The 18,653-nt window shown below is 44.8% G+C and overlaps 1 protein-coding gene across 1 annotated transcript in view; it reads right to left on the bottom strand.

Moving 5' to 3' along the window:
- SLC67A1 (solute carrier family 67 member 1) overlaps window positions 1-18,653 on the bottom strand; it is a 904,035-nt gene that overhangs the window by 724,639 nt on the left and 160,743 nt on the right. Inside the window, exon 5 of the mRNA XM_086957851.1 lies at window positions 12,072-12,204. Within this exon, the coding sequence (XP_086813977.1) occupies window positions 12,072-12,204 (133 nt within the window). The remainder of the gene's footprint in view (window positions 1-12,071; window positions 12,205-18,653) is intronic.

The following is an 18,653-nucleotide window of genomic DNA, read 5'->3' as shown; positions in this document are numbered from 1 at the left end:
GAGGAGGGGAAACAAAAAATACATAGAAGCAACTAAAAATAAGATTGTCTCACAAGTCCTTTCACTTTGAAGTCAGAGAATGAAAAGTAAACAAGCAGCCTTGGAAGAAAGCGCCTGACATTCGACCTTGGTCTTTGAATGCACAGTAATTGTGACTCGGAAGTATAAGACAGCACCTGACATTTGACCTCGGTCTTGGAATGCCCTGCAAACATGACGAGATAAGAACAAGATTTAAAGGTCTGTTTTACAGAAAATGGGTTTATGTAAGAATACCAAAACGGTTTAGGCAAAGGAAGGGAGGAATTAAACCTGGACAGTCTAAAGCAAATAAAGCCAGCAAATGGAAAGCAAGAAAACGTGAGCTAGAGACCACAAAGGTAATAGCAAGCAACGGGTGGAATGTATTCCTAGGTTCATTTCCTGAAAGCCCCCAAGATGTCTTTAGCAAACGCAGAGAGCTGCAGCTGGTAGGGTGTGACCTAAAAAGGAGCAGTAAAAGCATGGAGTCCTCCGGGTTCTCTCACATTATGGCCACTGATCAGAACACGCATTTTACAATGCAAAAGGTCTCGCTTATACACCAGTTTGAGCTATTGACATTGTAAATTTTTGTTTCTGTTTTTAAAACATAAAAAAAGCTTAAACTCTTGTATACAGAACACGTTCTATATATCTGAAGTGATAGTGATCTCAACACCTATATCTGCAGTAATAGTGATCTCACACATATATCTGCAGTAATAGTGATCTCACACCTATATCTGCAGTGATAGTGATCTTGCCTATATCTGCAGTGATAGTGATCTCACACCTATATCTACAGTGATAGTGATCTCACACCTATATCTGAAATAACGGTGATCTCACACCTATATCTGCAGTGATAGTGATCTCACAGCTATATCTGCAGTGATGGTGAACTCACACATACATCTGCAGTGATAGTGATCTCACACCTATATCTGCAGTATAGTGATCTCATACCTATATCTGCAGTGATTGTAATCTCACACCAATATCTGTAGTGATGGTGATCTCACACCAATATCTACAGTGATAGAAATCTCACACCTATATCCTCAGTGATTGTGATCTCACACCTTTACCTGCAGTGATGGTGATCTCACGGCTATATCTGTAGTGATAGTGATCTCACACCAATATCTGCAGTGATAGTGATCTCACACCTATATCTGCAGTGAAAGTGATGTCACACCGATATCTGCAGTGATTGTGATCTCACACCTATATATCTGCAGTGATGGTGATCTCGCCTATACCTGCAGTGATAGTGATCTCATACTTACATCTGAAGTAATATATGTAGTGATAGTGATCTCACACCTATATCTGCAGTGATAGTGACATCACACCTATATCTGCAGAGATGGTGATCTCACACCAATATCTACAGTGATGGTGATCTTAACCCTATATCTGCAGTGATAGTGATCTCACATCTATATCTGAAGTAATGGTGATCTCACACCTTATCTGCAGTGATAGTGATCTCACACCTATATGTGTAGTGATAGTGATCTCACACCTATATGTACAGTGATGGTGATCTCACACCAATATCTACAGTGATAGAGATCTCACACCTATATATGCAGTGACAGTGGTCTCACACCAATATCTACAGTGATGGTGATCTTCACCCTATATCTGCAGTGATAGTGATGTCACAGAGATATCTGCAGTGATTGTGATCTCACACCTATATATCTGCAGTGATGGTGATCTCGCCTATACCTGCAGTGATGGTGATCTCGCCTATACCTGCAGTGATAGTGATCTCATACTTATATCTGAAGTAATATCTGTAGTGATAGTGATCTCACACCTGTATCTGCAGTGATATTGATCTCACACCTATATCTGAAGTAATGGTGATCTCACACCTATATCTGCAGTGTTGGTGATCGCACACCTATATCTGCAGTGATGGTGATCTCACACCTGTATCTGCAGTGATAGCGATCTTGCCTATATCTGCAGTGATAGTGATCTCACACCTATATCTACAGTGATAGTGATCTCACACTTATATCTGAAATAATGGTGATCTCACACCTATATCTGCAGTGATGGTGCTCTCACACCCATATATGCATTGATAGTGATCTCACACCTATATGCGCTGTGATGGTGATCTCACACCAATATCTACAGTGATAGAGATCTCACACCTATATATGCAGTGATGGTGATCTCACACCAATATCTATAGTGACAGTGGTCTCACACCTATATCTTCAGTGATATTGATCTCACAACTATATCTGCAGTGATAGTGATCTCAAACTTATATCTGAAGTAATGGTGATCTCACACCAATATCTGCAGTGATGGTGATCTCACACCAATATCTGCAGTCATGGTGATCTCACACTTTTTTACGGTTAGCACGTCACTACAGCAAGGCCAAGCGAAAGGAGCCCCTTGGGCGTGTCTTGAGACCTCAATAAACAACAAAGGAAGGCTGGACTCTGGTGTTGAGCAGTGACTGGTTGAAGAGATGAAGGGAACCTCTGCAGTTGGCAGAGGGGGGAGATGGTGCACACGTGTGCTCTGGAGGCAGAGGGGGAAGATGTTGTATGTGTATCAGCACAGAAATCTGTTTAAACTAAACATTAGATTTAGGGTGAGGAAAAATAAAGCAGCATGAACGTTTTATTTTGGTGTAGACTGTGCGTGGTGTTGTTTTGTAATGTCGTCACTGGCAGACATAATCACATTTAGAAAAAAAAACAGACTTTGGAAACATGATCCCTCACTACACGCCTCCTCATTTTCAATCAGAGGCCACCGTTTAGCATAAACAATGACGCCAGCTAATGAAAATGATGGGCGGGGCTTCAATTGCCCTATTAAAATCTTCTTTACCACAATATGCTTCGCAGAGCAAGCAGCGCATGTGCGCTGCAACGCTAGGTGACACCTAAAAAAGCATCCGATGGGGTGCATTTCGAAGTCAACAAAAGAAAATCTTGTGGTATAATAGGTGACGACATCTCAGGGGCACAGACTAAAGATGTAATTTACCTCTTGAGACTAAATGCGCACCCAGTTTACAGATTCTATTCTACAGAAAACTGGATTACTGTAATCCCTTGGGCCCTGGGGTTTCATCACGTAGCACTCAGCACTTAAAGAAAGTTTCAGCAGGGGAGTGTGCACACATTCATTAGACGTAAAATAAGGTTAACTTCACAAAAACAACCCATAAAGTAATTTTCAAAACATATTCAGCGTTTTACTCCTCTTTTTCCCACCTCACAGTATTCTAATCTCACCTCCCTTAGCCCAGTTTTTCCAAAACTCTCCACCAGCACAGCAGATTGCCTCAGAGCCTGCCAGCCATGGTCTCTCTCGCACTAACTTGCCCTCACGACGAGGCTCTGCTCTCCCCCACTCTCTCTTGACTATCGTAACCCTCCCCACTCCTGCCAGTGCACTGTGCTCTAGTATCTTCACAATGGATAGACACGGCTCACAGAAAGTGTGTAACGTAAGGCTATGTAAACACTTTCTACTCGCCAGCAAAGCGGATATTTAGTACATATGCTTATTCAGATAAGAATAATGTCTCACAATGGAAAACCACAGTTCACTGTAGGGGCATAAGTAGGGTTATAGAAAACAAATACTTAAAAATGTTTCGTTGCTGCCAGTGAAGTAGATCCATTAAACAAATCAAAATACACAAGATAATTTTTGAAAGAGGGTTGTAAGATTTAGAAATATACCTGCTGAAATGACTCTAAAGCATAGGGAGGAGAGCACTTCTGTTTGCAACAGCGCCCCACTGCTTCAGCATTATTCAAATAACACATGCAAAGATACCTCAAACATCAGCAGCAGCCTACACTTGTCAAACTGTAGACCAGGAAGACACAAGAATGCTTGAAAAGATCATTCCATCTTCAGCACGGCTTTAAGTAAGACCAGAAAAGTGGGGAAGGGGTTCGGGGGTGGGCGGGGGCTCTAAAATTGGCATGCCTCGAAGAGGTGTGACTAGGAGTCTTTTCCAAGGGGCATGGCCTATGAAATGAAAAGTATGGTCTAAATCAACTGGATCGCAAATCCTGTGTCTCACAGGTTTATGGTCTTACTAGACAAACTAACTGAGCAACCAAGTTAGTTATTTATCAGAAGCATTAAAACACTTCACGAAGTGAAGTTACAATTCTGTGTGCCAATGCATATCATTTACATTTATTGTAGGCAGGAATAATAATTAGAAATGTATTTCAGAACTTCCCAACATCCAATAAGATATTGATTGCGTCAATTTTGCTGGGGCTGCTCACAATATCATTCATCGGCTGACTGTCTCCCCTTTGCTAGCCAACTCTTTACCTATGAATTTGCTTTAGGCATTTCACAAGGAGGACCACTGAGTTTCACCCATAACTGCACCTATGCGTTTCTGCTTTTAAGTCTGGTCTTATTACCCACTCATGGCTCCTTGGCCTTGGGTTCCATGCTCAGCTCAATGGTGAAGTGCAGAACACTTGACATCTCCTGTTATCAGTGGTGTACTGCCAAGCAACATGTTGTCTGTGATACTGGAAGTTGAAAAGATACCACGCAACAGTCGAGTCATTAAAGGCAGCTAAAAACACTATGCCCAGAGTTCAGAGAGCAAAAGTAGCCTTTAAGCATTTGAGAACAAAGGCAGATTTCTATTTTGCCTTTTCTTAGGCTTCATCCTAGTCCTGCTGTAGAGAGTGGTAGGATATATCCAGAAAACTACATTCACTTCAGTTATGGCATCTCCCGATCGGGCCAGCATTGCTGATCTGATAACCAGATTTATTCCGTTCATAAACCCATTAGTTACATTCCCACTAGGGCTGGCCCTAAATCAGACTGACTAGAGAAAGTGCCCTGGGCAGAAAGAAAATTTGGAGTTTGTTGCAGGAGGTGTGAGGAAGATGGGAGGAGGGCAAAGGGTTCATGGGTGCTAACAATTACGCTAAGGTACATTAAGGACCTATTACAGCCTGCAGCATGCCCACTGCGAGCGTCTGCTGCGTGATCGCGCAGTGGCTGCCATAAAATAGGGGAGGGGGCGTGACGAGGAGCTGGGAGGCGGGAGCAAGGGCTGTCCAGGGGGGAGGGGCCGCAGGGGCAAGTAACGGTGGGAAAACCGGCCAAAAATGCGGTCAAAAACTTACTTTAATTAATTAATTAAATTAATAGAACTTGGTGGAGCAGAGTCACCAATCGGGGTAGGGAAATACTGTGTCCCAAACAGGCGAGGTGCTGGATGAGGCTGGAACAACGCTGGGGCTGGAGAATGGCAGCAGGCACAAACCCTCAAGGGAGGAGGTCTTGCTACTGCGGCGACAGCACTGCGGAGCTGCTGGGGAGAGAGATGGCACCAGACCGGAGGTCAGGGCCCTAATCCAGCTGCTGATGAGCCCCATAGCTCACCAGAGACTGAGGTATCATCAAGGGTCCATGCCTTCTTGACCTTCTTTCTCTTCCTGGGCAGGCTGGGGACGTACGGGAGGGGCGGGGGTCATTTATGGTGAGCAAGGTAACCGCCTCCCTGCTTGTCAATCACCTAGGGAAAGATTTTGTTTGTTCAACCAGCTGCCATCTAGGGTTTTAGGCTTGGGAAATAGAGGGGATGAACACTTTCAACCAAAAAATCTCTGATTAGCTACTTCTGTCACACATTTGAAACAAATGGTTACAAAAGTGATGGAAGTGAAGTGAGACCTCTACTCACATAGACTAACAAGTGGCCCGCCAACCCCCCAGAGGCAACGAGAGCCCCCTAACCTCCACTTTCCTTGTGGATGACCATTCGTCATATCTAGAAATCTTGCCTGCCTAGCGGGGCACATCAGCTGAATGCCAAAAGGGCATACGTTTTCTGCACTTTTGTTTTGACAAAAACACTTCCAAAGCAGGAGTTTGTTTGTGAAACATAAAAAAATTAATGGCCCTTCCACCAGGCAGTTTTCTCCCTATGGGTGAGGGTCATTGTTTCTTTTCCCTGCCGGGCACTGACGCACATGAGAAACCGATGAAGAAGGGGCGAATTCTCCACTAGGGCTCTGGGTCTGTGCCCCCTGAAATTCCTTCACATTCATGTACAAATATTAAATAGATCGATTTATTTAGAGATACCATCGCATCTCTAAACAAATCGATACATTTAAGTATGGGCTGCCTGTACCAGGCTGCCTGCCCCATCGTGCTCTGAAGCAGGAGTGGAAGCCAGGCAGTAAACAACTTTCTGAACTGTGATGCACGATGCAGGGCTTACTGTTATAAAGCCTTTCATAATGAATCACTGCCATTGTAGTCGGTGGCAGCGTCCACTATAGGTCAGTAACGATTTTAGCATCATGATTTTGGGCACTGGATTCTCCTTTACTGCATGGAAGAAGCCATCTGTCATTCACAGGCATGGATAGATCCCACCCTTTCCCATTCGTCATTCTTAGGAGTGTTTGCAAGCAAATGTGTTTTGGTGCCTTGTTCTCGATAATGGTAATTGTGAGACCCCTCACCACGCTAACCTCCCCCGCAGTGACACCCCAGGCCCTGGCTGCATGTTGCTGGCCCTGTTAGAAATGCAGCTGCTATATTTGTTCCCTTGCTAAATTGAAACAAAAAACAAACAGGCCAGGGTTCTTGTTCCCTTGTGAAGTTGATCCAAACATTTGAGTCAAGCGCAAAGCGAGAGATTTGTGTTTACTGTATACAGTTATCTGCATTATGACATTACAACTGGCCCTATCTTCATCCCCTTAACAACATCAATGCCAAAAACATGGATTGATTCACGAACAATGAGTGTTAAAAACGTTAAGGCAATACATGTCAGCGAGTAAGTTCCTCTCTTATTTCAAGTATTACTAAATTTTATCTTCCTCCAGAGCTTGCTATTTAATCAAGTTTTGTTTCTTTCTGTATTTTGTTTCTGTGCATATTTTGAGCTGTGTGGGGGCTTTGATTGAGAGCTCGGACACACAGGCCAAAGCAAAGTGCCCGTCAGTGGGTTGGCTTCGCTGCAGAGCACACAGATCAATGCTCATTTATTCCAGTAGTACTTGCAACTTTGTGAAAAGGTGTGTGAGGGGATTGCACAGATGGCAAAATATTTACAGGGCAAAAGCAAAATTAAATACATTGCTTAAATGTGAGTAAGTTCAGTGTATGTTTGTAAGTGGTGAAGTGAGAGAAATACGAGGAAGAACATTCGGAGAAGTGTGAAAAAAGGGTGCTGAAGAGGAAAGAGGTGGTTGAAGATGTCCAGATGGACGAGATGTGCAGAGAAAAAGGACATATATTTAACATAAAGCACACATAACTGAAGACCAAAACTCTTTTCACAGGCCTCAACACTATTGAAAATTCAGAACTGAAACATGTTGAAGGTTAATTATTTATAACAAATCCTGGTTGTTACTCATTTATGTTAAACAGCTAACATCCTTTGAGAAAGCCAATCGTACTGATAGGTTTTAGGTGTAGGTCAGTTGTTGCGTTATATATACGGATGCAATTACATCTCAGAGAGAAACCAAAATAACGGTTGGTTGGCACACAATGGGAATCACAGAAATGTATTTTACGTGTTCCCTTTTAGAGAGTCTCCACATTTTACATTCCACTTAAAGACCTGACTTCACATATTTCTATATGACTGATTGCAATCAACAGCTGTGGGTCCTTCCCAAAGCCTGATTAGAACATTTTTTTTCCAAAGGTGATGCCACATGCAGTGCAATACACAGGGCTAGCACACACTTTAAAAGGCTGAAGTTGTTGCATTGTACTATTTACACATTACAGTAACTGTTGAACACATACATGCAGTAAGATATAGGGCAGTTTTTTATGTGTTTAATATTTCAAAATTATATGTTCCCACAGTTTTATAATCCTTGCATCATCACTAAATTAATTTACCTTAAAATGCACCATTTACCAATCTTATTTAAAAAAAATATTTCTGAAGGAGGATCCAACCTGTACGCCACGTTTGTCCACTAAGCTTGCCTGAGTTGCTCACTACATAAAAGTCAAACCAAATTTTAACGTCCTACCACTTTCAAATGTCACCAGCTGCCACTGCTGTGAAGATAATATCAATACCAATCGCCTTCCTGTATGCAGGCAGGAAGGCCACTTCTTGGATCTGGAGTTCTGTGGCGAAAGACTGCCTGGTTAAGGGCTTCTGACAGTGGAGACAGCTGAATAGCCATCACTAGGAAGACATTGATTCCCCATCTCAAAATGAGGTGGAGAAACATTCATTCAGAGGGGGTGGGGGAGCTCCACAAATGTATAGCATAGACATCTGCTTTACAAACTCTAAAGAAACTCTCTTATTTTTACTAAAAAAGCTAATACCTATAATTGTATCTTTATTCTGAAAAAATAAGTCTTCAGCAGCAGTTTTGGACAGGCTCGAACACTCAGAGATGGGCTATGGTCAACTAAAAGGGACTAAGTCAGCAACTGAAACCTTCAATACTATTTTATGTCTGGACAGAAGAGCACATATATTTTTTTGCCAGTGAGTTGCGTAACCTTACAAAAACGGTAAACACACGTTTTAATAAATTATTGTGGCTAATAGGTGCTCCTGGTGTGGAATAACAGCTTCGTACTTCAGGAAAGACTAATTTTGTTTGGTAAACATTTTACACTGTGGTACTCAAGAGACATTCCTGTGTAAATTCTCATAACACCACATTGAAGTACTATATAGACCAGCAATCTAAAAATATGGACCATGTTTAACTCATTTGTTATAGCCGTACTTTTAGAGCGCACGGCTACCCCGAGGGGTGTCCCGGCGCTTTAGCAAAGAGGCCTGAAAAAACTCAGAAAACACAAAGCAGAAACGCAGCAGTCACGGAGATCATGTAGAGAAAAGCACAGTCTTCAGCTCCTTCCTGAAAGCCAAAAGATTATTGGCTTTGCGGAGGGAGAGAGGGAGCTCATTCCAAAAACGAGCCGCCACATATTGGAAGGACCGGCCTCCCATCCGGACTCGTTTCACAGCAGGAACTACCATTTTTGCCAAATCGGCAGACCGCAACATCCTCCGCGGAACATAGGGAGCAATGAGCTTCCTAATGTAGCCGGGGCCAATAGAATGAAGGGCTTTAAATGCCAACGTGAGGATTTTGAACCTAATTCTACTCGAAATAGATAGCCAGTGCAGCTTTTTAAGCAGCACTGAGGCGCTGGCTCTCCTTGGCAAGCCAAATATGGCTCTAGCCGCCGAGTTTTGGACGATTTGCAGTCTGGACAAGAGGTACTTTGGCAGACCTGCAAAGAGCGCATTAGCGTAATCTAATCTAGATCCCACAAGCGCCTGGACTACGGTCTTACGGTATTGTAGGGAAAGCAGTGGAAGGAATTTCCTGAGCATCTTAAGGATGCCGAAGCATTTCCCCGATAGCCCCAAAATGTGGGGTCGAAAAGAGAGATCGTCATCGAATACAACTCCAAGATTTTTCACTTGGGAAGATAACGTCTCAGGAGGAAACATATCCTGGGGCCACCACGACTTCCACCCAGGATCAGGGGCACAGCCGAAAAAGAGCAGCTCAGACTTATCTGAGTTGCATTTCAGGCTGTGCCGCTGAAACCACTTGAAAACTGCACTCAAGCAGTCTTTAATTCTGTCGCCGTCAAACACCTCTCCCTTCCTGCATGTAAACAGGAGCCGAGTGTCATCAGCGTATGAAATGACCCGGGCCCCATAAGCCTCCGCTACCCTCGCCAGAGGGGCCATATAGATATTAAAGATCTTGGGGCTCAGAATGGACCCTTGAGGCACCCCCACCTCTAGGGATGGCATTTCCGCGGAGAACGGTGGAGCCCAGATCACCTGCCGACAGTCGGCTAGGAAGGATTGGAACCAGTCCAGCACCGTCCCCCTCAGTCCTATCTCCCTGAGTCTTAAAAGGAGGCCTGCGTGGGGGACGGTGTTGAACGCCGCCGACAGGTCGAGCATGACTAACATAGCCTTTCCCCCCAGATCGAGCGTCTCCCTGATGGCGTCGGTCAACTCCACGAGGGCTGTCTCCGTGCTGTAATTAGCCCGGAATCCAGATTGGGAATCGTGGAGCAGGTTGTTATTCTCGATAAAGGTGGTAAGAGTGTGTTGAACATGTTTCTCAACCACCTTCGCCAGAGCAGGGAGGAGGGAGATCGGTCTATAGTTAGCCAGCTGCAGGGGATCTAACAGAGGTTTTTTGATCAGCGGCAGAATGAGTGCATGTTTCCATTCTCGAGGTACCACCCCGGAGCTCAGTGACAAATTGAGCAAGGGATTCAGCAAGCTGTTCACTGCCGAAGCCACCTTGGCCAGACACTTAGCTGGACAAGCATCCAAAGGTGAACCGGATTGAAGCCGGGAAAGTAGCTCAAGTGAGGCTTCACAGGACAACTGGGGAAAAACCGATAGTGTGGGCCCCGGCTCTACCTCTGAGGTAGAAGCCGACCTCCAGTTGGAAACTGGGGCAGCGGCATCCACAGAAAGAGCCACAGGGGGAAAAGAGTCCTGAATCTTTATGATTTTTGTGACAAAAAAGTCAGCAAGCTGCCTAATCCAGTCTTCCGTGTGAGAGTGTGAGAGGGCGCCTGCAGCCGGGTCTACAAACTCCTTCACAATTCTGAACAGTTCCCTGCTCGTGTTATCAGCTTGGTCTATTCTATGCTCGAGGTAGTCCTTTTTGGCTACGGCAATCTGTTTGTGATACAGTTTCATAACATCGCGATACTTGGTCTTCTCCACAGGATCGTACATACGGCGCCGGAGTCTTTCCGCCTTTTTACAATCTTGGCGCATTGTACGTAGTGTGGGGGTAAACCAAGGAGCGGAGTCATGGCAAGGGGCTATTCTAGCTGCCTTCAAAGGGGCTAACTTCTCAAATCTTGTTTGTAACCAGTTCTGCAACAAAGTTACATCAGCTTCTAGGTGCCCTGTCAGTTGACACAGGTGTTGATATAGCGCATCGGAGAGCATGTCAGCTGTCACTAAGTGAAATGCTCTAGACTGTCGAGTCTTCTCCCTCTGTGTTCTTTGGCTGGTCCTAGACTCATGTATTATAACAAAATTTATTAAAAAATGGTCTGACCAGAGAACAGGGAGCGGCGGGGACACCTCGATAGGCACCGTAGAAAAAATTAAGTCAAGCATGTGGCCTTTGACATGGATGGGACTATCTATGAAAGGGTCGAGGCCCAGCGATGTAGTGATGTCCCGCAATTTGGACGCTTCAGCGTCTGTTATTGAATCCATGTGCAAGTTTAAATCGCCCAACAACATGCAGTGCTCTACTCGCATGCAGGGTGTAGCTAAAGCAGACTGCAGGTCCTCAAAAAAAGAGCCAATGGGGCCCGGTGGTCTATAGATGAGAATCCCTGTACACGTCTGTGTGGCCGAAAGATGGAGATTGAAGCCAAGGGCTTCACATCCTGCAATATTGTCCACCGGGAAGGACGAACACCCCAAGGCCTTGTCTACTATCAAGGCCACTCCACCACCTCTGCCCCCAACTCTGTCTTTCCTTAAGATGGTATAGTTAGAAGGCAGGGCACAGGCAATGTCTGGTTCCGAGCCCGCCCCCAACCACGTCTCAGTCAGAAATAGACATGATAGTTTAGAATGTGCCAAAAGATCCCAGATATCCGACGAGTGACAGGCCAGGGACCTGGTGTTCAAGAGGGCACTGTGACAAGACAGAGAGGAGACAGAGGGGACAGGTGTTGGCATAGGCGAAGCGCGCCACCCACAGACGGGACAGCCTTTACCCAGAAGGCGACCACCGGGGAAGAGAGCATTGCATCCCACTCGGGGGGGACGAAGAGCAAACAAGGCAGCAGCGCTATAGGAGATCATCGTGGCAAGGCGGGTCAAAGCGCCGGCTCACAGATCATGAAAAGCCTACCTGATAGATAAATAAGACGAGTTCCAGATTTCTAATGATTAAGTGTTAAAAAGCAGGGCATACACAACAATGCCGGGGATCAGTTTTAATGATATAAAATGTTCACAGAGGCAAAATGGCACTTACCCAAATTTTGTAGCTAGGACTCCCCCAAGGGATGATCCGATAATCATTCCCAATCCCATACAAAGTCCAAATTTCCCCAATGCGCCTGCACGTTCACTAGGCGTTGTCCATTTGGTGACCACCATCTGGGCTCCTACAAGCAAATTGTGACACAGGTTAAGACACCACCCAAGAGGCATGACATGTTTCCTAGGCTTTGAACATCAATTTACAGACTGGCACATGACACGCAGGGTGTCTGTGTTCTTAGATGAAAACTCTAAAAGAACATTATCCAAGTCAATGATGCTTTAAAACAGAAGTTACTCCCATTATTTTGATCATGACCTTGAATAACAGTGAGCCTCCTTTTAAGTAAACGGGGTTATCACAGTATACTTTTTAAGGTAGACTTTACTGAAGAAAATTGGACATTGTATGATGCATTAATTTCTGGTTTCCTGTGTCTAGTAGAGTGGTCATGTAATAAAAACAAAAATGAATGAAGCTTGCTGTACACTGCTTGGTGTCAACTAAACTACAGCATTATGCCAATAACCAAAGGCATTGAAAGGGGTACACAAAGGAGCTTACAAGCGCAAATCCAAACACCTGCTTGAGTAGCAAAAAAGAAACAGCTCAGATGAACTTTATATTTAAATACATAACCAACATCTGAGATTTTAAAGGAAATCTATCAGAAAAGCCAAGAAGGGATAAATTGCTTCTTGTCTACATACACTGCCGCTCCAAGAGACTTTTAAAGATATTATCAACACCTTCCACGGCTACATTAGCCCCCTCACAACACTCATCAGTCTCTGTAGCTGAAGACCTTTGAGCAAAAGGAATATCTCTTGAAACCTACCTTGGAGAATAGATGATTACTTGTGGTCACATGCATATGTCCATTCCTTTCCACTACAACCATCTCCATCTGATGCCCTTTGCTCCTTTTCACAGTTGTGTCAGCTTCATAGAGCTCCTGGCATGCTGCCACAATTCATGAGGACTAGGCATTTCTGTCATCCTATGATTTTAAGGATCTTCTTAGTGTCTTCTGACCTCTCTGTTTAGATGAACCCCTGGCATTCACTTCGAATTCTTCCCTGAAACCTGAAACTCTCAGACATCAACTCAATACTGAAGAAATCCTTATTCCCTAATAAGAGGCTGGATGATTACAGAACTATTGCCAATGGGATCTTATTAAGTGAACGGATTAAAAAGGCGTCTTCCTAGAGTTCCTTCAAAGGATTCAGAATATAGCATCAAGAATTCCATTTAATCATTAAGGGAAATTATCAGGCCTGTTCTCCAGATACTCCATAAGCTTTCAACAGCGTGCACGTCCCTCTCCATCTTTCATTGTGCACTATATGGTGCAGGACTTATATTTCTTGTAAGAGAGTTGCAGACTCTCTGCCTTAAATGCAAGCTTTGCTTGAAGATTCAGCTCCGGACTGAAGTCCCACAAGTCAACAAATCACAAGAATGCCCTTCTAACCAACAAGAGGAGTATTCAAGATCACCTTGCCTTACTAAGGAGCATGGAGACCTATTTGCTCCCATGCAGGTAACTACCACAATCACCGAGAGCCATCTGGAATACAGAGCATTGCCAGTTTTTGCAGTATGACTTTTGCACATCATGGTACAGCCAATATCCCACTGAATCTCTCCGCTGTGCTGTTATCAGAGTTGATGTCTGTCCCTTATGCAAGACACCGCCACGTACACTTAACACCCATCTCCATGTTCTACCACTCAAAGTCTGCCTGCCTCCTGCTTCTGAACTTCTCTTAACACATCTTGCTTTCATTTTCCTCAGCTATGCTGCATCAAGTCTGAAACCCTGTGACCAGAGCGCATGACTGGTTCTCACATTCATTGGCCAACTTTCCACACCTAAGTCACAACAATATTTCACGCAGTACATGTATGTCATGAATGAATTTTTTTCTAGAACAAGTGACAGTGCTATGATGCTATACATGTGGCGGTCACCACTGTGTAGTTACAATTAGGCCAGAAGAACGTTTTATGTTTTGATAATATCTTCGGTGCCTTTTGACGAATCTCCAGAACATTTCCCAAAAAATAGCTCATCCACCTCAGCTTCTTCCTGAAACATTAGGAGTTATGTGTCAAATATTGACCAAAAAAAGGGGGGCTCCCAAAACACTTTCCCCCATGAAATTTCCATAGGGATCTTTACTCAGCATACTTTTTGTATGTCTGCACAGTAGTTTTTGAAAGATTAATGTCTCAAAATGTATTGTTATCTTTTGCAGCGGGATTAATGCAAGAATCTTGCGGGACTCTCATGAGAAAAAAAGGAAAATGTGCATTCTTATTGGTTGGGCCCATTAGACTTCCCCAGTTACAAGCATTGTGATTGGCGGCCAGAATATAAAGACAAATGTTGCAGCTGGCATTTCAGGATGCAGAGATTAAAAAAATTAAAAAATAATATTAATACATACATAAGGGGGTAGTGTAGAGGTAACCCGACCCCCTGATCTTTCTGGACAGAGACAGCCCTGCGATGTCAAATAAATCAAATATGGTTGTTTTCGGTTGCTGGTTTCTTGCGTGAATCTTGAGGGAACCAGCGCAACCGATGAGTGTTCTCACGAACTTCAAGAAGACTCTTGCGGTGTTCCGCAGGAAAAAAAGAAAGAATGAAAAAAACCTAAAATAACCAACAAACCCTACTATGTACAGCTTTCGCAATGTGCAGAGGTCTTTGTGCAGAGGCCAGTCCCTCACCAAACCCTACTACGCACAGCCTATGCTAAGTGTGCAGAGTGTGTGTGTGCAGCCTAGTTCCTCCAGATACCTATGCCCTATTGGAGTGGGGGATCAGAGGGGGGAGTTAAACGAGAACAAGAGCAACCCTACTGTCCATGTGAACATGAGACCTTGGAACAAGTATTCACGAGGAACTCATTAGAAGAAAAGATTCATAGTGTCACATCATTTTATGTGTGGACTTAATCTATGAAAATATTTCAATGTAAACTTTTTTCATGACAGAAATTGTCTTGTCTTGATTAAATCAATATAAAAATTATTTCAGAGAGAAAAGACAGACCTGAGACAGGTTTAAAAGGCTACTTATGTGGGAGGTACAATCTACACTCCTCTTGCCCAGGCCGTGTGTCATTATATGCTGTCCCCTCACAGTTTTAGCTACAGACATTTTGCCCCCCCATTTATTTTGCAAATTGACCTTTACTGGTTTCCCTCTGTTGTCTTAGGATCTCACTGTTGAGTCTTAACAGTAGGACTACTGGACATATATTCAGTCAATGCTGGCTGAATAGAAACCTACCCATCGGGTGGAACAGATTATTCTAATTAATTGGACTACTATCGGGCCCGCAATCAGCTCCTGGTTGACAAAAAAGAGACCAACCCTAGGGGTTGGCACAGGTACACTCTACTCCTCATTCCACCTTCACCTCACGACAACTATACTTCTCAGGCTCATATCTTTTCCCTTCAGTCCATAGGTAATACAATCCTTACATTCTTGATGCCCTCACCCTCCTTCACAAGTCAGCAGATTTATTGTCATTACTACTATATTTCACCCGATTTTTATATGGAATATGGACACTTCCTACACCAGCATGCACGAATGTTGATCACGCACCATACCACTGTTATCGCATAAGTATGCCTGGTTAGAGACCACTTCCATATGCACAATATGCATGACCCCTCCTGATTAATGATTTTAAGTCTAGTTTCACATGCTCCACTAAATATGAATGGTTTGAAGACTGAATGAACATAAGGGCTATAAATGAACATATATATTTTTTTTAAACTACGTTCCTCTCTTTTTCTTTCTCCAACCTCCTTACCTCAAAAGGTGTTAATAATCCTATGATACCATCAAGTTATGTCTTAGGCACACTATATGTTGTCCTGATGATGATCCCACATTGCTAAGGGATCGAATCGCAGTCATCCCACACTCTGACCCGTTTAATTTTGTATAAACGTCATGGTTTTTTGCCGATAAAATTGATTCTATTTATCGAAACATTTCTCAAGCAAGCCCACCTATTGAGGAAATGGTCCCCTCTTCTAGCCTCCAGCCCGGAATAGTCGGCGCTGTTTCCGCTGCGCTGTCCTCTATCCCCGAGATTAGCTTGGACCAAGTCAACTCCCTGATTGGGACTATTAAATCAGGCAGCCCAGTGGACCCTGTACCTGCTCGTGTCATGCACCTCATTGGGAGTGTCCTCAGTCCCTCCATTCAGACGGTGATCAATCGCTCCCTCTCCGAGGGACTGGTCCCCCGGGAGTGGAAAGAGGCCATGGTCAAGCCTATCAGGAAAAACACCTCCATCCCCATGTCAGATATGACAAATCTCAGGCCAATCTCCCTCTTGCCGTTCATCAGCAAATTGATGGAGAAGCATGTGAATCACCACCTTTCCAGCTTCATTGAGCAGACCGGCAGTCTGGACCACTCTCAGTCGGGGTTCAGGCCTAGGTATAGCACCGAGACGGCTCTTCTTTCCGTCACGGATGCTATACGCTTGTCCCTGGACAGAGGGATGTCAGTGGTGTTGGTGCTGCTGGACTTGTCCGCAGCATTCGACACCATATCCCACGCCATCCTCCTTACCAGATTAAAGGAGATTGGTATTGATAGATCTGCCTTGGCGTGGTTCACCAGCTTTCTCTCCGAGCGTACCCAGAAGGTGAATATGGGCTCCTTCAGCTCCCCCTCGGCCAGCATCACCAGAGGAGTCCCGCAGGGCTCCTGTCTCAGCCCTACGTTGTTTAACGTATATGTCTCCTCTTTGGCTAACATTATGAGGTCTTTCGGGTTTATGCCCATCTCTTACGCTGACGATACGCAGCTGCTGTTCACTTTTAAAAACTTTACCCCGGAGATAAGACAAGCTTTCTCCAACGGCATGACTGCGATCGCCAGCTGGATGGCCAAGAACTTTCTCCAGTGTAATGTGGGAAAGTCTGAGGTCATGCTATTCGGAGAGGCAAAAATCCTGTGGACCCCTGACTGGTGGCCCTCCAGTCTGGGTCAGGCCCCTTCCCCGAAACAGGTGGTGAAAAACCTGGGGGTCCGTCTAGATCATGACCTCACCCTTGCCCATCATGCCAGCACCACGGCGGGATCCTGCTTCCACATCATTAGCCTCCTTCGGAAGGTGTTCCCCCTTCTACCAGACAATACAAGAAAGACCTTGGTCCAGGCCCTCGTTCTGAGCCGCCTGGACTATTGCAATGGCCTATTCTTAGCAGCCAATGAAGGAGTGCTTAATAAACTTCAGGTGGTTCAGAACACTGCGGCCCGCCTGGTGACCAATGCCCCCCCTAGAACTCCATCCTTGCCCCTTCTCAAGGCCCTCCACTGGCTTCCCATCCGGAAACGGGTGGAATTCAAGATTTGCTGTGTGGTGCACAAGAGTCTCCACAACCTCGGTCCACACTATCTGGCCGAGAAATTTGTATACCACCGCCCTTCCCGCAATCTTAGGTCCAGCAATCAGCTATTACTTCAGGTTCCTAGACATAACAAGACCAGACAGGGAGGTTCGCACCCTTTCCATTATGGGCCCGCGTCTGTGGAACAGCCTTCCCCTTTCCCTCAGAGATTGCCCGAGTCATCTAGCCTTCAGGAAATGCCTAAAGACAACTCTATTCTAGTTGGAGCGCTGCTCGACCTGTTTCTTCACAAGCACCGCGCGGAGATACACCTTCGGGTGTGATGCCGGCGCGTTACAAGCCCATAAATAAATAAAATAAATAAATGGTTGGGTGCAGAAGTGTTTTTCTGTAGAAATTAGTAACCCAGATTTCTTGTACGTTTACTGGTATCAATTTGCTTCTCTTGCGTGTATGTTAATTGTTTTGTCTATTCAACGCCCATTTTGGAACTACAGGTTGGTCTAGGCCCTCCTAATTAAGTTGGGATAGTTCTGACCCTATGCCATGCTCTGAGGCATCTTTCTGAATGATAAACTCCTTGGAGAAATCAGGGACGCTGGGCATAGGAGCTGTGCACATGGCCTGCTTAAGGGAATCAAATGCAGTTTGGCATGCCTCTCTCCAAATCATATTTCTGGGCTTGCAGTCCAGCTCAGTCAAGGGGGCAACAATTGTGCCATATCCATTGACAAATCTCCTATAGTACCTAGAGAGGCCCAAGAATACTTTGACCTCAGTGTGGGTTTTAACGGGCACTCAGGCCATGATGGTTTCTATCTTGTCGTAAAGGTGTTTCACCTTTATCCTGCCCACCAGATGTCCCAAGTACACCACAGACCGCTGCCCTATCTGGCACTTACGTGCTTTGATAGTCGGTCTTGCCTATTGCAGATCCTGAAACACTTCCTGGAGGTAAAAAAGGTGGTCCTTCCAGCTGCTATTGAAGACAGCTATGTCATCCAGATGGGCAGCACACAAGATCTCCATACCAGCAAGGCCCTGTTTCATCATCCCCTGGAAGGTGGCAGGGGCATTTTTTATTCCAAAGGTCAAGTATAGCTGCTCAATAGGTATTTTGGCAATCTGCAGATCACGCGCTGCAGGGTCACTTTTTATGCCTGTCTACAA

The sequence above is a fragment of the Lissotriton vulgaris genome, chromosome 2_1 (genome assembly GCF_964263255.1).
Source record: "Lissotriton vulgaris chromosome 2_1, aLisVul1.2, whole genome shotgun sequence".
In the NCBI taxonomy this organism is placed as follows: Eukaryota; Metazoa; Chordata; class Amphibia; order Caudata; family Salamandridae; genus Lissotriton; species Lissotriton vulgaris.
This window is presented reverse-complemented; position numbering and strand designations above follow the sequence as displayed.